Genomic DNA, 19,865 nt, shown 5'->3' on the forward strand with positions numbered 1-19,865 from the left:
GCAACAGTAATTTAAGGTACAAAGAGAAACATTTAAACTCCAAAGCGTACTTACGTGTGATTGGATCCAAATGTAGATGATTCCTAAAGGGGTTACAGCAGAGTTTAGAGTTACAAAACGGATTCTCAAGTGCTACTTGTGCTTCCTGTCCATCTCCTTTCAGGAACAAGGAAGCTTTCTATTCTGAATGCCTTTGATCTCAAATTTCGATGAAACTGCACCCTCGCTGCCCATGTCCGAGCCTACAGGCACTGCACTGCAGTGACCTGCGCTGGAGGGAACCAAAGCACAGCTGCTCTGTGAGGCCTGCACAGCTGAGCAGCAACAGCATGTCAGAGCCCTCATCTCCAGGGTTAATCCCACACGAAAAGTGTCATCGTTTCCCCATTCAGACTTCACCCACAACACAGCAGCACCTGCATACTACTTGCAAGGAGTCACAATAGAACACCAACTTTATCCATTTTCTACATATAACTACACATGGAGCTGATACTACACAAAAGCACACCACCAGCAGCACACTGATCATTGACAGCATCCAAAATATTTTAAACCAATCCTGATAATTTTTTTTTTAATTAAATTTTGTTTTTAAACCATCCTTTTTTGGGGGTATTTGCTGACCAACAGTTCCACAGTCATTACTCAGCAACAGATGGATTTCTATGTACACCTATGAGGCCAGCAGCTAATGAGAATGCAGGTAGTTACACAGTCAGCAGCACCCAAAGCAAACAGCTCTTGAAGATTTGTGGCTACCTCCAACATTTCCACCTTTCTCCCCACATAAGGAACACTGCCTCCACCCTATCCAGCTCAAACACAGCTGGAGCCACGAGTTTTAAACCAGGAGACCTGCCCATCCTTCATGGCAGTGGATGCTATTGGCCAAGTGTCAGAGTGCACCACATGAAGAAAAAGCATTTGCATTAGAACCAAGAATAAGAAGTCTGTAGAAAGAACACAGAAGCATTTCACTAGATTTGAACTTTCACAGGGTTTCATATTGTTGTGAACTTGCCACAATTAAGACATTCATGTTGGCAAGAGCACAAACCGTAAAGAAATTCCCCTACCCTTGCCACTGCTTCCTTACTTCTCATGGTTCCTAAGCATGTCAATTATCTAGATAAGATTTAGCATAGTATAGTAAGAGCTTAGAACATTTCTAATGGCTGTGCAGAGACATTTTACCACTGTGTATATATATACACACACACACACACACACACACACACACACACACACACCCCAAGAACAACATACTGCTGTGAAAGGAAACCTATGAAGTTCTGTCCTCACGTCACATTTATCAGACAACACCAACATGTTCTCTTTTCCTCCGCCAAGAAAAGCCTGGTGTTTACACAAGTGAAGCAGAAAGCAAATGGCTGTTAAAACTAATTGCACTGTTAGTAATGGAGAGCAATATTGAAAAGCAGCTCCTTCACACAGCTATCAGCATTGCCACTCAGCAACCTTCAATGAGAAGGCTGGAAGGCATCTGGTGCGAAGGCTATAGTTAGGAAACTGTTCCTTTCACTCCTCTAAAGGAACATTTCCATTTCTGCCTCTGCTGCATAAGAAGAAGCATTAATATCCCAATGCAGTGTTGTAATGACTCTGGGTTTCTCAAAAATATAAGAAAATAGAAACAACAGCTACAGCAGTGTTGTAGCACACAACCCCACAGACAACATCTTGCTGCCTGTTGCCATCAAGAGAGCAATGCAATGCTGTAAGAAGTACAATTTCAGTAGAGCTAGAAAGCAGCAGTGTTAGCCAGAGAGACAGGAGTGCTGTCAGAGCAAGAGGCAGCCCAGGCTGGGAGAGCCACTCCTCCTCCCATCTCCTTTCTGGGCAGCATTACCCTGGACTGCTGAACCTGTCAGCACACCCACAGATAACTGTGGCACAGAACAAGGGCAGGTGAGCAGCAGAAGGAGATAAGGGAGAACAGAGATAGCAGTCCCCTCAGCTCCACTGTGAGCTGTGTAAGTACACCCAGTTGCATCCAGAGACCAGCTAGGGACAGCACATCCCTCACCATTCTTAAGGAAGCAGCTGCAGGAACATTAGCCTCCATGTGAGGGGCTGCAGGGCAATCCCATGCACACGGATGGGCTGAGGACAATGTCCTGCTGGAGTCAGAGGGTACTGAGGAGTCCAGGACACACATAGCGCCAGAGGAGCTAAAAGCAGTAGGAGGAGCAGTAACAAGGACTCAGAAATACAACCTTGCAGTCTTAGGCTTGTTGCCGTCACTCTTGTTAAACAACCCTTAAATGATGTGCATGTAAGCATGTTCTCTCCGCTCCCTGCCTTCTTGCACTCTTCCTGGACCGCCCTGTCCCTCCCTCCCCTCACGTGCTCCAGCAGCACAGCGGGCAGAAGTGCTCTGCAGCAGTTGCATTTCCTCCTTACGCACTCCAGGCCCTGCTCTGGCAGAGAGGAGCACGCAGCAGAAGGTCCTCCAAGCTCTTCCAGAAGCAGCAGCAGCACCACGCACTGTTTTGCCCAGTGCGTGAGATCAGGCAGCTTTCCCCTCAGCCATGCTGCCTCTCACACCATTCCTTAAGCCAGGGCTGCTCAGCTGGGTGCCTGTGGGTGGTGAGGGCAGGATATCTCCACACAAAATCCAAGCCTTGCCTGTGGACAGGGAAAGATGGAGGTGGAAGAAGGCAGCACACTCTGCCCCTCCCTCACACCCTGCGTGCTGCCCACCCTCTGGAGACCAGGAAGGCCAAGAGCAGCCCCCGATAACAACCCTTTCTTTGACAGCACACCACAAAAATAAAGAAACAATGTGAAGCTACCTCGCTGCAGATTCTGGATAGGCACATGCTACTCAGCGCCAGAGGCGAGCTCTGTGCCATTTTTCAGTGCCGAGGCCCAGGAAGAGCACGTGGTAGCAACAAGGAGTGCACGCAGAGGAGGGACAGCCCTGCCTTACAGGAGGGGTTTTCCTGAGAGGCAGGAACCACAGGGTAGCGGGGCCACACAGCCTGGAGGAGGGCTAAGCTAACACTTTAGGACTGCTTACGTGAGCTCTGCAAGCCCGGCTCCTTCACAGCGACCCCCGGCCCGCTCTGTGTGCGGGACCCTCGGGCACTGCCCCCGCTCCGAGCTCCCGCTGCACCCGCCGGCCGCGATGTCACCCCGCAGGGTGCCGCAGCTCGGGGCACGTGCCGGGTGCCGCCCCCAGCCGTCCCGCCGCCGGACCGACCACCCGCCGCCCCCGGGGCCGGGCAGAGCCACGGCCCGCAGGGACCGGGGTGCTCCCGGAGGCCAGGCCTCGTCCCACGCCATTCTCCAACCCGGGGAGCGAAGGAAAGCCAGAGGAAAGCGGGGAGGGATGCCAGCCGGGCGCACAGAGGATGAGCAGGAACAGCTTCAGAAGGCAGAGCGCGTCCCAGCCCGAGACAGAGCAGTCTGGAAGAAAAGAGAGACAGAGAGGGAGAGAGCAAGCACGAAGCGAGCCTCGGCTCCCGGCTCGCCACGCCTTGTTTACCCCGGGGCGCCGAGCGGGGCCGCCGCTGGGGAGCCCCTGCCCGGTCCGCTCCCCGCACCCCTTACCGCGCTCCGTCGGGCGAGGCGGCGGCAGCTGCCGGCGGCACTCCAGCCGCAGCGCGGCCGGGGCATGTTGGGCCGGGCGCTATTTATAGCGGCAGGAAGCGCCGCGCCGCGGCTCTGGGGCGCCGCTCCCCGCAGCCCCGTGCGCTGCACATGGCCCCGGCCCCGGACGGAGAGCGGGAGGGCGGCGGGCAGGCCGGAGCCGGGTGCGCGGGGACGGGGAAAGGGCTGCGGGGCAGCCGGCGCTGCGGGCTCCCCGGGGTGGGGGCCGAGCGCTAGTCGCAGCTGCCCCGTCGCCTCCCGCGGTGCCCTGCCGCCCTGATGGCGACCGGCGAGGCTGGGGAGCGGCCGCGGCACGGCAGGGACGGGCAGAGGAGTGCGGGCGTCATTAAACAGTGAATAGAGGTACTTGCTGCATCCCTATTAAGACCTGCAGTATGCAGAGGTGTGGGAAGGTCAATTACTTCTCTCCACATGATGCCCTCAAAGGGATCTGTGCTTCTTATCTCAATTAACTCACACAGAAATGGATTTGCCAGGCAAGTGATAGAGGCTGCTTCCTATTCCTTCTAAGTGTGACTGAACTAGAAAGAAAACTTCTGTTAATGTCTTTGGGTGCAGTGCTGTACTCTTGAATGAAAAAAATGAGCAAAGCATTAGGCGATGGAGCAGCTCAGGGATAGGGGTGTATTCTGCATGGCAGCAGGACTGTAGCTCTGTAGCTGTGGGTGCCTGCTGGAGCCATTACTCATCCTGCATGCCTTTCACATCTTGGAGGCATTTCATGGTTTTTATTTAGCCCGTGCATGACCACAGTTCAGTTCAGCAGCTGCATAACACCGCTGTCTAAAACAGGATATTATGGACAGGTGTCCTGAAAAACTGGAGTTTGTTCTTAATTTCTCTGTTGCAATATGTTCCAGCAAGGTCAAAGCCTGAGCAATCTGCATGCTGAGCCAACCTCTTACGATCTGCTTTTTGTTTTTGACCAAGAGATTACAAGGTGCAAAGACAGTGTTAAGATGAGATGTGCTCACCAAATCGTTGCTGATTTGCATTTGGTGTAAGACTTCAAACACCGCCAGCCTTTTATGTAGGTCATGTCTTTGTTTTTGTGTCACTGCATGCTTGGGGCACTACAAGACAAAAAAACAGGTACCATGGTTTTATCTTTTTCCTCTACCCTCATTTGCCCTAGGTACGTGACCTAGATTAGTTTGCAAGCAAAAATTATGGAGCTCACAAATGGGAAAGCTGCAGGTAGTCTACGCTTATTGCCTTTATGGAAACACAGACCTAAAGTTCTCCAAAGGGGCTCACAAATCCACATGGGGTTCCTAAATGCTGCATCCTGCATTCGGGTCATTGGTTAGCTGAAAACAGTTCTGAAGTCACATACAGGCAAGCAGCTTCCTTTTGGCTAGGTAGTAAAGAAATATCATTGATGTGTTTATTCCAAGCTTTGTAAGGGATATAAAAGAAGAGCTCACCCAGATGTGCTTGTTTGCCAGCTGTGGAGAAGATCTGCACAGGAGTGAGGGACATAGTAACAACCCTTGAAGGACAGCGTCCCCTCCTTTTGTGGAGCCCACCAAGTGATTGGTCATCACACTGCTGCCATAACCAAGGAGCTCCTCTACAGTCTTGATCACTGGTCAGCCTGGCATGCACTGTGGTAACATATGAACCTGCCCCCATCCTTGCTCAGCTCCATCACACGCACTGCAGGTAGCCCCTGCAGCCCAGCTGGACTCAGCAGGGCCCTGAGTGAGCTGAGCAATGAATCCATGCCGGTTGGTTGCTCTCCATAGTCATGCCTGACCTTTATCCTTCAGCAGGAACTGAAGGGTGATTGTTTTAGAGAATCTGTTGCAAAGCAGGGTGTGATTGCCTGTAGCTGAGACTTGATTTCCAGAAAGGGGAAGGTGCTCCAGAGCTCTCTTGCAAGCCTGTATCTAAACCTCATTCATGAGAGAAGCCTGGGAGACTTTGCTCCAGTTTCACAATGAGGACAAAACACACAACCATTTTTCAGGGAGGGAACAAAATTAAGTGGGGAGGAGTTGACAGCCCAGGAGCCTGGATGTAGTGCTAGACTTTATCCAGCCCTAGTTAGCATATAAAAACACAAGGTATGTGACTGAGACTGCATACAGCAAACTTTTAAAAGTGGCTGCTCTCACAAACATTTCTGATGTGCCAAACTACTGATGACTTCAAAGGCAACATCTCATACGCCACCATACAAGAAAGCAAACTTTCCAGGGGTGTAGGATATGTCCTTCACCCAACAGCAGCACAATGTTCTGCATTCTGCAGGCCTACCTCATGCTCTCACCCTGCTGTCCCCTGCCCCTGTGGTTTGCTTCAGCTGTGGAAACAGGAACTGCTTAGTCAGCGTGCTGGTGAAACTCACACTGCTCTCATGGGGAGAGGGCTGCAGCGAGGGGGCTGGCAGCAGCTCACAGCCTGCAGGAAAACAAGTACTTACATTCTCTTACGGTGGCCTGAAAAAATAAACAATCCCTTTGCTTAAAAACTCTCAGACTGCAAAGAGGTAGCAGAACCCGAAGTGTAAGTGTGGGGGGAATGATCAGATCTGGCAGATGCCTGCTCACGATCAAGCATTTAGAGTTTGGGAAATGTCATTTTTCTGTTTGCTCTGTTAACAGCTCAGTTATGCTTTAAGAAGTCAAGATGCAGCTGGCTGAACAGACAGAACAAGGCCACCACGTTTGGCTCATCTGCCTGGTGCCAATAGAGAGCAGCAGCCCGTTCTGATTATGGACTCATGCAGAGGTGAAATTGCTCCCTTGGAACCGGTACAAGGTAATGGACTTTTAAAAATTCAACTAACCCCCTCAGAAGAGTCAAGTCTCCCAAGCTGTGCAAGTACAAAAGGGGAAAGAAATTTGGGATGACTGCAGCTCGGAGGGCGAATTGTCGATGATAAAGTAGAGAGTAGTTGAAGGTCAGCTAAAGGGATGCGAAGGGGAAAGTTAATTGCCAAACTGTTAAAAAATTGGAAAGAGATTCAGAGTTAAGAAGATGGAGATGTTCCAGAGAGCCATTCTATTAAGGCTATAAATAGGGTGCTATCCACAAGATCAAAGTGAACAAAACCACTTCTAGCAGCAGGAAACTGGCAGCTAAAAGAGGGAGAAGGTAACACCAACCTTCAGCTAAACTGGGGCTGCTCAGTGCAGTGCCACAGCGCTTGGATGGCATTACTTCTTGCACTTACTAGAGAAATGTCACAATCAGTGAAGCCACATATCAGTAGAATTGCTAGTTGAAGCTCAGATCTGAAATTTAAATTTGCTTGTTGGGCCATGGGGCAGCAGAGCAGCACATGTGGTTGCCCAGGTAGTGCCCAGGGCCCCCTGCCTGGAGCTCTGGTGAGACACAAGTGGAAGAGCCTACAGCTCAGTGCTACAGGGGCAGGGAGAGGCTACAGTGCTGCAAATGAGAAGTTGTCAGGCAACATGTACTTAAGCATAAATGGCAAATTAGCTTTGACAGCGGCTGAGACAGCCCATCTACAAGCTCCAAATGTACTCTTCCAACAGATACATAGGCATGCTGACACTTGAAAAGGACAGTAGCAGACAAGACAGACTGCATGCAGGTAAGGGTGTTTCAGTAGATGGATATTAATAACAGAGGCTATCAGTGATACCTAAGAGAAATGTTATCATGAAGGTGAGATAGAACAAACATGAAAAGTGGCTTGCACAATCTGAGTATTCAAAGCAAAAAAAAAAAAAAAGAGGTGCATGTAAACTTCCCCCTGGGGTGCCCTGTTGATGTTTGGAGGACTGGCTGCATGGAGAGGCAGGGGACAGATTCTGCTACCCAGGAAGAGAAAGTATTTGCTGTTTCCCCTCAGTGCCACACCTTTGAGACATGCCCAGTTCATCAAGACTGTGTGATAGGAAGGCAGGAGGTTTACTGTGCCTGTAAGACAGAACAAACTATCACAAATAAAAATTTTCACATAGGTAATATGTAAAATTTTACATAAGTAATTTCTGAAGTTTCTTTGAGGAAGGGAAAGGAAATGACTACAGCATGGCAGCTAGCTGTGCATAGAGGGAGCCAGAGCTAGAGTGGTGAGCACACACTCACACAGATGGAATTTTGAGACCACTACCCAAAGGGATGCCTCAAGGAAACCTAACAGAGGTAATGCAGCTACTTACCCACAGATGTTGTTACTTGTTTATTTTTAACTCCAAAATTCAACCACAGGTTCCCCTAAAAGGATTGTCCTGCCACTTCAGTACCAATCACCATCTCCCAACATAAGCAGCATCACAGGCACTGCTTCACTGCAGCTCAGCTCCTGACAAGCTGGTGAGCTCCATAGCTTCATCCAAGGGCTGGAAGCTTCACTGAAATTAAGCAGAGCTGCAGCAAGCACTCCATCTGTCAGCAGGGGTTTACCTCAGCATGCATCTCCAGCCACTGTTTACGTTAATGATCATCCAGGGAGGCAAAGATTACCAAAGTCAAAACCCAAATAGCCAAGCAGAGTGCTACAAGTGAGCAGAGTGCTACAAGTGGTTGACCGACCTGCACAAAGTGTTTTGGTGAGGACTGCAGCTCAGCAAAACATTCCCAAGCTGCCTTATGCACGAACAGAAATGTTACTCAACTGCCTGATTTCCCCCACAGAGGGTTTCAAATGCCTGACCTCTGCAGACACGACACATTCTTGTAGAGCACAAACATAAAACATGTTATTTTATTAAACACACAGCAATTGACAGCAGAGTAGTCCTGGTTTGAACAGCGAGCTTGGAAAGATGGGTGATTTGTATCATTTGCTTCACTTGTGCTTATCTGTTTTTAAGAATAATAGGCAGAACTACTCGAACTTGTACTATTAGTGTGTACTACACACTGTACTAGTGAAACAGACATAGGCTTGTTCCTTGGGTTGACTAAAAACTTTTAGTCTTATTTACTTAAAAAAAAAAAACCATTGCAGTATCCGTTTTTGGGCGAAAGCAACTACCCGCTTTTGTCACTAGAGTGAGCTGCTGCTCAACGTTTGAAGGAAGCTCGGTTGAATCGGCGGACATGGGGGGAGGTCCGATCCTTTCGTCACACGCACTTGCATCGGAAGCGGTCGTTGCAGTGCTGAGCCGTGCCGGCCTGCTGCTCCTAATGCATTCCAGCAGGGCAGGAGGTGCTTTTCAGGGAGCAGAGGTGCAGTTAAGTTATCGTACTGAGCACCCCCAAAGGCGAAACTGTGCTCGCAATGCTCATCACTCAGTGTGAAGAGGGACACCGAGGTATGCTTGCTCTCAGTCTGCATGATAGTTGTGCGGCCACAGAGCAGAGCTCAATGATAAAGAAGGGTGAAAAATCTTCAATGTGTCTTTTACCCTGGGCCTGCATAGCAAGAAACAGCAGTGGATCCATTTCACAACAAGGAACATTCCCTCTATGCTGGACCAAGAGTTCTGCAAGTTAAGAGATTGCAGATTGACACATGAGAGTCAGTCACTTCTGATTTGTACACAGAAATCAGATGCTTTACCAAGGAGCTTGAGACACTTCTGCTGGCTACAGCCTGTGTTACAAGAAGCATTTGTGGCACTGCCAGTACAAAAACCACAGAGCAGATATTGAAACCAGCTTGAAAGCTGCTCTAAAGCTGAATACAGATTTGCAGCTCAGATAGAACATATTACTGCTATTGATGTCACTAGAATCATATTTGTGGATAACAATGTCAGACGGTCTTATTAACATGTCAACATTCCTAATGGTAAAATGGACCCAAATCTGGCTGACAGCCATTCAGCCTAGCAGTAGAGCAAGCGTGTCATTTTGGCAGTGAAACAGCACCAAGCAGAAGCTCTGAAGTGCTAAGCACATTTTAGTATCTCTGCTCAGTCCCAGGGGAACTTTCATGGCTGGCCAGGTTTTAGCAGTTAAGATGCTTTCCAGTCCCAGCCCAGGCAGTGAATAGTTTCCATTTGATGTTCATCCTTGCTGATTTAATTCAATAAGGCGACCAGCAAATACAGCTAATGTTCCAATAATGCAGACTAGCATAAATATTACGAGGAGAAGATGATCGAGCACCATTGCAACAAACTTCCACTCATCAGCTGCCTGAAGAAGAAAGAAAGGAGACAGTAAGATTTCTTCAGAGCTGCATTTGTTACGAATATGATTGGGCCAGAGCACATTTCCACCCTGTAACTCTGCTCTAAGGACCAACACGTCCCATCCCTTATCTCCCTCTACTTTTGCCTTAGGTGCACCACAAGTGGAAGAAGCTGCTGGAATCCATCTAGAGTAGACTGCTAATCGGGAGTGCTTTGAGGTGACTTGTAAGCAAAGGCAATGCCGTGACAGCCTTCAGAAGCCACGGCCTTTGGTTTATTTTGGGAATGCGACTTCTGAAATCCTCTGAAAGTGATATCAGTAAAGTCTAGATGACACAAACAGCTGGCTCCACTTCCGATGGGAGCACTTGCCAGTAACCGAAGACCCTCCTTGTATGCGCAGAAGGAAGCAGAGCCCAGAGGCACTGAAACCATGCCAGCCCTGCTGAAGGTAGCACTTGATCTGCAGAGGAGCCACCGGGAACATGAGACTCCAACCGGAGCCATTTACACGCTGCTGGAATGTGGCCACAGGAACAAACACTGTGGTGTAAATTCTGCCTGGGTGAAGGAGAGGCCGGATTATTGTCCCACAGAGGTCCCTCCCCACCTGCAGCCTGTCACCACTGGGCATCCGCTGCTAAACAGCAGTAAGAAAGGTGAAGAACTGATCCTGAGTTATCCATTTAAAAGCTGTGTGAGCTGCAAAAATTGAAATGAAAGAGGGGGTTAATTGCACTGAACGTGCTCAGAGGAGGCAGAGCTAGGCTTTCCTGTGGAAAACTGCCATATGTGACTCTGCACGCATTTATCCTTCCTTTGACTTGTAATGTGGAAAAAGTCAGTAATCACAACAACTCATGATGTGTTGTCTCACTTGCAGGGACTGCTTGTGGCATACATGGATTGACACAAATCCTTATCAAAACTGGAATTATTATCTGCAAGTCACACTTCAGGTTTCTCAAATAAAACTACATTTGAATTCTGCAGCTGTGGTACCTTCTGGCTTTTCAAAAGCAAGGAAGGCCACTTATCCCTGTGGGAAGATGCCCAAGCAGGGGACAGGAGGAATGTGTTATGGAATTGCTTACAGTTCTGCTTACAGTTCTGCTTACAGTTCTGCTTACAAACTGCTTTGCTACTCGTGCGCCATCTCTGTGGCTTCACACACCCTGTTAAGAAAACCACTTTTCTTTCTCCTTGTTTTCAAACTGAGATTCATTTACCACCTGTGACAATTATCTGTTACTCCTTAATGACCACACCACAGGCAGGAGACTGTCCCCTGCTAAAGCCAAAACAAGATTTGGAGTGTTTTTGTGATGCCTGGGTAACTGAAAAAAAAAAAAAAAAAAAAAAAAAGAGATGTAGCAGTATGAGAGCAAGAAATGAATCATGCACAAAGAATGCCTTACATTACTGGATTCTTGGTCTGACTTCATCGTTTCCGCAATGTATTTGATTCCCTCTATAGCGTTTTTCACATCTGGATTTTTGGTAAGTGGGGAGTAGAAATTGACAGGCACAGGACCTTGCTTCCCGGAAATTTCAGAAATATCAATATCTTCTGCAAAAATTTTCTTGTCTAGTTTATCCCTGGATGGTCGTTTCATTGTAGAGAAAAACATGATGTTTGGGATTGTGTCAATAAAGATCTGGAAAAAAAAAAGAGGCAGAAGAGGAATACTCCTGTTTGGAGGGGCTGCTGTGCAGATGCAGCTCTGCAATAAACAGAGGGGAGCTACGCCAGTCGCAGATAACTTCCTCTCCTGGACTCACTAGAAATTCCACTTTGGAGTATGTCATGCCACGTGCCACATTTACACAGTGCTTTTGCCTGCCTCATGTCCTGGGGCAGGCAGGGTCACCCCATGGCCTGCCTTGTGCTCTCCAAAAGCAGCTTTGCCTATCTGTGTATTCTATACATACAAATCTGGGCTGTACCACCACTGGTCAGGTTCACACTGCTGCCAGCTGACTGAGCCCATCCAACTTGGGACACACACCCTAGGGGCCTGGTTTAGGCAATGCACTTTGAGGGGTGTCTCTTAGCTGCTTTTGCTTGACTTTGCTATTACAATGCAATTTGCATGACCTGAAGGGCCTGTCCCCTGGCAGGCAGAAGTGTCCTAGAGTCACAGAGATCATTAGACCAGTAAGATCACTTGAGCCCAACTGACCTACTTTCCTCTCCCTATACCATCAGCTGCCCCTGTATTGCCTCATCCATTCCCTGCAAGGCTCTATCCAGTGGGCAGTTTCGTCACATAAAGGAGCAGCCAGGCTGTGGATGTCCCGATCCCTGTGTTCCCTGTGTTGGATGAGGCCCTGAGCAGCCTGATTTGGTGAGAGGCAACCCTACCCATGTCAGGGGATTGGAGCTCAGTGATCCTTAAAGTCCCATCCAACCTAAGAAATTCTATGACAGAATTCTATGATTCCTTAATTCTTGCTGACCTTGAGGAGAAAATCCGCCAACAAAACACACACTACTCTGTGGAAAAGAAGAAACACAAAGCCTTGGAGCTCACCTTCCTGACCCAGTGTGGCATGGTGTGAGTGCTGGGAGAGCGGTGGTGGGTGTTGATGACGATGACAGTGATAATGATGGAAGCGATGACAAACACCATGGTAAACAACATGTATTTGCCTATCAGAGGCACTGCACTGGAGGTAGAAGGAATCAGCTCCACGATGACCAGCAGGAACACAGTCAGTGACAGCAAGACAGAGATGCTGAGGGTCATTTTCTCACCTGCAATGCAAAAAGAAGACAACATCGCTGGGTATGTAGATATTATTCAGTGCTTAGTCAGTTTGAGAAGCTTGCTTGTGGACAATGGCTATTCACACACATGTGCTTTTCATGAATCCAGAATGCTCCTATTTTACTAGCTCCCAAAACAGTACTGAATCTGGCCAGACCTGAGCCCCTCACACACCACCAACACCTGCACTGGGGTAGAAATCACCAGGTACAACTGGACTGACATACAGGTGGTGTGTGCAAAAAGCTTCTTTGCCAGGAGCACCCCGTGGACTGTGGGATTTGATTGATGAGGTGCATGCACCTGGTTAATGACTCCATAGCCTCTTGGGGCTGGCTGCCTCAGCACAACGTGAGCTGACAAAATGTGCATCTGGCGCCAGGGATCAGCTTTCAGTAGGTAGGGCATCAGAACTGAACCAGAAGACAGAGAGTTTTTTTCCTATCTGCTTCAACTGCATGTAAAGTTCTCCACCAAAAATCTGTGAATCGGAGGTCTTCCACAGAAGAGGTTCAATGCAATTAAGCAGGGTGAAAAGCTGATGCCAATGTAAAATGAATAAAGCATAGGAAATGGTTGCAGGGAGCACAAGCTTTCTGCAACAGAGGTGCTCAGCAGAGATGAAGCAGGCCAGAAGAGGCCAGGATTACTCTGTGTCAGTGAGCTCGCAAGTGTGCACTAACCACAAGGTCTCTGCTCCAACACAGTGTGCTCAGGTACTGTTTGACATCCAAACATTTTGGGCTGAGGGACAAAATCAGAACATCAGCTAGCCAAATCTTTGCTCTGCATTAGTCAACTGGATAGTTAACCAGTGTTTTCCATGGGAAATCCACCCAATTTGTCTACGTGAATAGTTTCAGTTTAATTTGCAGAATGTTTAGAGCTGTTGTTTTGAGCTGAAGCACCAGTTTAGCACATGCAGGCCTTCAAGTTGGCTGCTGATGGCAAGCACTCCAAATTTCTCCAGAACTTGTTAGAAGAGCAATTTCTACGGCAGTAGAATGACTAACCTCACATACCTGAATCTGTGGGTAGATAAAAAACAAACCCTGTCAAAAAGGAGAAGAGCAGGCAGGGGATGATGACGTTGACGATGAAGTAGAGCGGCAGGCGCTGCATGAGGAAGTGGTACGTGATGTCCAGGTAGGGAGTGTCGGGGCAGCAGGCGTAGTAAACCCAGTGCTTCCAGCCACGGTAGTCCTTCATCACCCACTCACCACTCTCCATGAAGTTACTCAGATCGGGGCGATCGCTCTCCTGACAGCAAATAAACACAACACCACAGACCAACGCATTATTCATACTAGACATTCTGAACAAACTCACATGGTGTGGTCTCTCAGGAACAGAATTTCCAATCACTGACGTGCTTTGTGCGTTTTTTTTTTTACTTGAACATCCATTCTTATGTAATTTTTCCTTACATCATCCTTTGAGCCAGGTTCAACTAAATATTTTACAGAAGGAGTTAGGGATACTCTGCTAACAGGAAAGACCACTTAAATATTTACAGATGGAAGACATACCTAAGAGGCAGAAAGTAAGAAAAGTCATGAGCAGAGAAAAATCACCCCCACGCAACAAAGAAAACAAAAGCAGAATGGGCACCACCAGAAACAGTGGCATAAGGTTGTAAAAAGGACAGGCGGGTAAAATGTTTGGGGAAGAAGAAGCATGGGAAGTAAGTGTAAGTGGAATTTTACAAGTCAAACTGGGCAATTTTGTACGACACTTACAAATGGAGCTTTTACATTATACTGGTAGTGTCTTGTTCTTCAGTCAAACCAAGATTATATTCCCTTTTAAACCAGAGAAGTGCCTAAAAACATACCCAAGTCTCTGCTGTTTTTTCAAATAACCAAATTATTGCTTACCGGGTTGATAACCACCATTGTACCATCGTACGTCCACGTTCCCAGCTTCATGCTACAGTTCTGCTGATCAAATGGGAAGTATGTGACTATAATTTCACAGTAACTTTTAAAGATAGCAGGAGGTGTCCAGGTGATCTTTCCCGTATGTTCCAGAAGGACCTTGGTGTATTTAACAATGGCAAAATCACCATCCGCACTGCGGAAGGAAGAAGGATGGTTGCAGCTGCCCGGTGGCTTGAGGGCAGCCAGACTGAGCAGGCAAAGCAGCCACTGCCCAGGCTCTGGTCCCACCAGCTCTGCTCCCTGCTGCTTACTTGTTGTAAAGGACAAGATCCGGGCGCCAGATGTCATCTGATGGGATGCGGATTTGTTTCACGCCACCATAGTCATCTGGGTTCCACTTCAGGTTGATGTCTGTCCATTGCTGCAAAGGGAGGATTGCAGCTGCTGAGAACTTCTTCCAGTGCTACTTGACACTTCCTAGGGACACTTGCCTCCTTGCTTTGTGCAGGAAAGTATCAACACATCCTATTTGGCCCTCCAGCTCATTTTTGTTCTCACACTAAATTAAATATCAGTTTAAGACACTCAATCCAATTGGTCCAGGGTGCCCCAAAAGTAGCTCACACCTGGCTGTCCCTATTAACTTGAGTGGGAAGAATGGGTAGCAATATTTAGGGTTACCTGCTTCAGGCGTACGTTGGTTGTTACAATCTGATTTACTTCATCCTTGAAAGGAAAAAAACAAAGAGAAAGGAAACACAAGAAGCAAGCATTGGGATTAAAGGAGGAGAACGATGCCATTTGGTGACAGCACGCAAAGCGGCGGCTCTGCCTGCCCACTGCCTACCACATTGATGAGCTGAATGAGCTGCAGCCCGACAGTGACAACGACGACATCGCGGTGATTCTCCACAGGGCGCACCACCTTGTTGTAGTCCCGGAACAGGTCGTCGACCAGGCGCGTCTCGTGCTCATAGCACAGGGCCGGCCCGGCTGTGTGCAACAAAATGGCATCAGTGGGAGGTGTGGGATGCACCATGGGGCTGTTGCAGGGACATGCTGCACATAGGCAGACCTGCGGCCAGCCAGATCCTGCTCTCTGCAAAGCCCCCTTGTCATTCATGCTTCCCTCCCCATGCTGTGAGAGCAGCATGGCGGCCAGGCCAGGTTTTGTGCTATGCTTCATTAGCCCAACCAAAGCCCCTGCTGCCTTCTGATGGCTGGGCAGGAGTTCAGTTCACTTCTGGGATTTAGTGAAAAGGGTCTAGCATCATAGAACAAAGTCATTATTCTTCTAAAGAACGATTTACAGAGAATCATCCTGGTACAACACAACCAGCTGCAAAACAACCGTGTGTCCTTGTCAACACACAGCTGAGGAGATTTTGCACGTCAAGCCACATTTGATAGAGCCTCCAACACATCTTGAAATAAATTTTGAACAAGTGTAAACGGCACATGGCATAAAGGTGGCAAACATGAATACAAACTCCTTACTGCAAAGTATCTGGTGGCTGAAATTAGAAATATTGTAGCTGCTCCCAGATCACACCTTCATACTAACACCCATGCAAAGCCCTAGTCCCACACCTGCGGGGAGGACCCAGCCCAAGGGGGTTGCCAAAATGTGCCGCTTACCTGCGGAGAAGATCAGGAGCAGCACACAGCAGAGCTCCATCACCTGAGCCCGCTCCTCTCAGCACCGCCGTGCCGGGGCGCACACAGCGCCTTTAAAGTCTGCCCGGGGGGGGGGGAGCACGACTGCCCAGGGATTGCCTTACACCACCTGTTCCAGCCATGACAGCTGAGGGCCGCCGCATCGGCTGTGGAATGGCAGCACAATGCATTGCACCGCTCAGATGGCTCCTAATGGTCACCAAAAGCCATTTTTTTTTCTGAGCGGCACTGTGAGTTGTGGTTAAAAAAAAAAAAACCCACACAGCAGACATCCCTAGCTGGGAACAAGGCTACACATCACTCTGTGACCGGAGCAGCTTGCCCAGTTTGGGATTTCCTTTTTCCCAGGGCAAACAGATCGGCTGCTGCTCCTGCTGCACCCTGACCACATACCGGCTGTGTGTGGGCATTGGGATGCTGTTCCCTCTGCTTCATGGGTGGAATTCTGGAGCAGTGAATAAATACATTCAAGAGATATCCATCACCTAGAATCTCCTGGGTTGCTTATGAGGCACAGGGTAGAGCCCCTGTCTTGAGAGCTGCAAGCTAACCTTAATAATTGCAGTGAAAGGGAGAACATTCCCATAGATGCCTCTGGACTTACTGAGCTGTGCAAAGGCAAAGGGTAGGGAAATGAGACTGTCTTCCATGGCAGGGCAGGTGCACAAATCCATGATGTCCTGAGTGCTGCTCATAGTTCTGGTCAAAGGGTGGTATTGAAAAGACACAGGAGAAAACAACAAAGACCATGCGAGGTGCAAGTACAGCCTTTAAACCTAGAGGAGAAGCCAGAGAGAAAAAGGGCTTCGGTGGCATCTGTAAAATAGACTGGAGAAGGGCAGAAGGCAGTTGGGTGAATGAGTCTCATTCTGTTACATACAGCACGGAGCTCTGCCAAAAAACCCCATAGCCACGAGCTGCGGGGGCTGCAATCATGTCCTGGGGAGCACTGCACAGCCCATTCTTCTGCACTTCCCTCATACTTTCTCTGGAGATGGGCTGCTGCCTGGCTGCCTGGCCATACCCACCACACACGGTGACCTGAGCATCCCTTTTCAGAAAGCATTCCCACATAAAGCTTTCCCAGCTTCGCCTCTGGGTGACACCAGCTGTATTTGTATTTCTCAGAGCTGTCCTCTGTGCTGCCTGCCAGCTGCTCCATGATGGATGCCTTAATTTTCTTTTTTTAATGTGTATTTTGTTCTTAAATCCCTCCCCCTCTCACACTCCCTCCCACTAACCAACACCCAGCCTCCATGCTTACATTTTACCCTCACATCTAACCTCCCCATGGCTGCAGCCTTGCGTTCCACCTGCGGCTCCCATTGTCCCTGATCCCATTGCGGAGGGCGATGTGCAGCTGCTGCAGGCACGGCAGCACCGCCAGCAATGCGCCGGCCCACGGGCACCCTGCCATAAGCCTGCAGGCCGTAATGGGGGATGTGGGGCTGAGGTTAATCTAAAGAATACCAATCATCTTCTGTAACTCCATCAGCACCACTGGCCCGGCTTCTGGTATCACCTTACTCGCATCCCACATCATACAGCAGTTCTCCCAAGTGGGACCGCAGGCAGCACTTACCCTAAGGGACATCTCCAGGTGTTCACACTTACAGGTTTGAACACACTATTTTAAAAAAAGGTTTGGCTCTCTGCTGGAGTAACTGCAGGGCAGACTGTTACTTCCAGCTCTACACAAAGCAGGCAGCTTACTCAACTCCTGTGAGGGGCATCACGTTTTGGCCATGTGCTAGACTTCAGAGCTTTCCTTCAGATGCTTTGGGGAAGCCCCACCACATAGCTGGGATTAAGGGGAGCTGGTGGTGTGGACAGTGTGTTTCGTTGGTTACCTTCACCTATTCAGTCCAGAAGGAATAGTTATATTCCCTCAGCTCTGTTAGGATACGAGCTCTCCGGAGTGCTGGCTCACAAGGAGACCACTGGCACAGCCTTTGCACACTGTCACTGCTGGCATGCCCCACAGACACTCCCCATGCAGCCAGAATAAGATCTGCCACTTGCAAATGCCTCCAAGACCCCATGGGAGCCCCATGGCACCTAGCATGGCAGCAAGTCTTTCATGGCCAGCATTAACTGAGCAAACACATAGAGGTGAGTTTATTTTTCTTCTAGTTCTGAAACTACAGAGTGGCAAAGCACACACAGCAGCGCTCTGCAAAGCATCCATCTCACCTCAGGAAGCACTGCTGACTGCCCAGAGGCCCCAGTGAGCTCTGCTCGGTCCCACAGCCCCGCTGCCCTGTCAGTGTGCCCCAGCAGCTGCTGACTGCATGCCAGAACATGCACTCCTATCACTCGCCTTGCAAGCTCTGCCAGCGCATGTACCGTGTTTTCTTGGTAATTAATAGAAAATGCTGACTTCCTGCAGTCCCTGTTGTGCACCTCTCACCTGCCACGCTTTAGGTTGATTTTGCCCCCTTGCAGTCTGGAAGATCTCCGACACATTTGTTTGCTTCATTGGCCAACAGCAAGCTTACAAGTTGTAACTGAGGAAGCAGAAAAACCAACACCATGTCTTCAACTGAAGAAACACTCGCAAGGCCACAACTAACACATTAAAATAACAACAGCAAGGTGCTGGGATACAGCTGCAGCCAGCACGGCTCTGTGGCCCAGCAGCCCGTCCAGGTGGAACTGAGCGCTGGGCTGCACAGTCTGTAATGTGGCACTTGGGAACATGGGTTAGTGGGCATGGTGGGGTGTGCTGGTGGTTGGACTAGATGATCTCAGTGGTCCTTTCCAACTGTCATGATTATGTGATTCCATAAGCAACGCAGGAGCAAACGCAGCACAGGAGAAACTGGAATTGAAATAAAGAGCTCCAGCTGAACCAGTCCAAACAACAGCTATTTCTCAAATTAGCCCCATTATGAAGTTCATCTCCTTGGCAGACCACAGCCACATCTATGCGGAGGTGTCACAGAGCATTGTGTTTTAAAGGCCACAGCCTGTGTTCCCACCTGGGAGCACACAAAGCCTGGGCAATGCCTGCAGCACCTACAGAGCCCACCAACCCACACTGCCTTCACTGAAGCAGGAGGGCACCCCTCAGGGCTGCCTGCTGCCCTTCCAGCAAACCGCAGCAGGTCGCGTTTAGCCGGGCCAAGGCTGGCTGTTAAAGTTGCCCAGGACTGAAGGAGACTCAGGTGCAGGTGTCACAGCAGAACAGCTTTGTTCTTAATTAACACTATTAGTAAACCAACGTGACAGCTTCGGAGCAAGGCCAGATCCACTGCCAGCACTGCAGATGGAATGAAGGACTGTGTGGGGGGATTCCCTCCCACCAGAAGGAGAGCAGCAGGCCCCAGCACCCTGCAGGCTCACGGCTGCTTCCCCCGGCTGTGCTAAGGCCTGGGTTCAGCAAGCAATCCTTCCAGCAGGCCTTGTGGTATGCCACCAAATGAATATTCATCCAAAAAAATGCATCATGTTAATAGTTGGGCAATTCTGTTTGCATTTCTGACGCAGCAGTAAAGCATGGAAAAAGAGGCAAAAGCTCTACATTCAAATTGTAAAATTCATAGCAAGGAAGAAAAAATAAAATCACAGACAACGCAGTGCTTGGAAATGAATCCTGGTTGGCTGCCAAGCTTTTTTTTTTTCCAAGCAATACTTAATTGCCTCAGGAAATACATTAATCAAGGGGTCCCAGAATCCCAAGAATCATTTTCCACAATCCACCGAGGCAGAGCAATACAGACCTGGGCAATACAAGGAGCTGCGTGCGTCCTTGAGAAGCAACGCTTACAGGAGAAATAGGAAAGGATACCAACCAAAAGCTCTTAAACTTCTCGAGCAGCTTATTGACATCACAC

General features: G+C 49.0%; 2 protein-coding genes and 1 long non-coding RNA gene across 11 annotated transcripts in view; 1 reads left to right on the forward strand and 2 right to left on the reverse strand.

Moving 5' to 3' along the window:
- The window catches only part of WIPF1 (WAS/WASL interacting protein family member 1), a 45,069-nt gene extending 41,368 nt beyond the window's left edge, over positions 1 to 3,701 (reverse strand). For 2 of the 6 annotated variants that reach the window (XM_048953729.1, XM_048953735.1), the window contains exon 1: positions 3,580 to 3,701. The gene's annotated coding sequence lies outside the window, so the exon portion shown is untranslated. Of the gene's footprint in view, positions 1 to 54; positions 2,183 to 2,240; positions 3,129 to 3,514; positions 3,536 to 3,579 lie in introns of those variants that run through there. The other 4 variants (XM_048953736.1, XM_048953734.1, XM_048953731.1 and 1 more) reach the window with 4 other exon arrangements.
- A 12-nt stretch (positions 3,702 to 3,713) lies between these two features.
- Positions 3,714 to 10,943, forward strand: LOC125697094 (uncharacterized). The gene is made up of 4 exons (XR_007378678.1): positions 3,714 to 3,981; positions 6,249 to 6,405; positions 7,146 to 7,204; positions 9,852 to 10,943. It is a non-coding gene; the product is annotated as an uncharacterized LOC125697094 (long non-coding RNA).
- CHRNA1 (cholinergic receptor nicotinic alpha 1 subunit) lies at positions 7,211 to 16,040 on the reverse strand. Of its 4 annotated transcripts, XM_048953728.1 has the most exons (9): positions 15,991 to 16,040; positions 15,200 to 15,345; positions 15,034 to 15,078; positions 14,664 to 14,773; positions 14,350 to 14,545; positions 13,495 to 13,732; positions 12,236 to 12,459; positions 11,120 to 11,359; positions 7,211 to 9,705 (listed from the first exon to the last, which is right to left on the reverse strand). In XM_048953728.1, exons 1-9 carry the CDS (start codon positions 16,028 to 16,030, stop codon positions 9,574 to 9,576), a joined length of 1,371 nt encoding a protein of 456 aa, XP_048809685.1. In that variant the 5' UTR covers positions 16,031 to 16,040; the 3' UTR covers positions 7,211 to 9,573. The 4 variants fall into 4 exon arrangements, with proteins under 4 accessions (XP_048809685.1, XP_048809683.1, XP_048809684.1 ...); XM_048953726.1 differs by lacking the exon at positions 15,991 to 16,040 and having other exon boundaries at positions 15,200 to 15,799; XM_048953727.1 differs by lacking the exon at positions 7,211 to 9,705 and having other exon boundaries at positions 10,943 to 11,359.
- Between the last annotated feature and the right edge of the window lie 3,825 nt (positions 16,041 to 19,865).

Source organism: Lagopus muta, chromosome 8, assembly GCF_023343835.1.
Source record: "Lagopus muta isolate bLagMut1 chromosome 8, bLagMut1 primary, whole genome shotgun sequence".
Lineage (NCBI taxonomy): Eukaryota > Metazoa > Chordata > Aves > Galliformes > Phasianidae > Lagopus > Lagopus muta.

What these genes read in the sequence shown, in the direction of transcription:
- CHRNA1 (XM_048953725.1), bottom strand. Translation starts at nt 15,538, where the DNA reads ATGAAGCATAGCACAAAACCTGGCCTGGCCGCCATGCTGCTCTCACAG. An exon ending in TCATTCAGCTCATCAATGTG is followed by an intron (nt 15,079 to 15,199) that starts GTAGGCAGTGGG and finishes TTTCCTTTCAAG; the next exon opens with GATGAAGTAAATCAGATTGT. An exon ending in TTATCTACCCACAGATTCAG is followed by an intron (nt 12,460 to 13,494) that starts GTATGTGAGGTT and finishes TTTGCATTGCAG; the next exon opens with GTGAGAAAATGACCCTCAGC.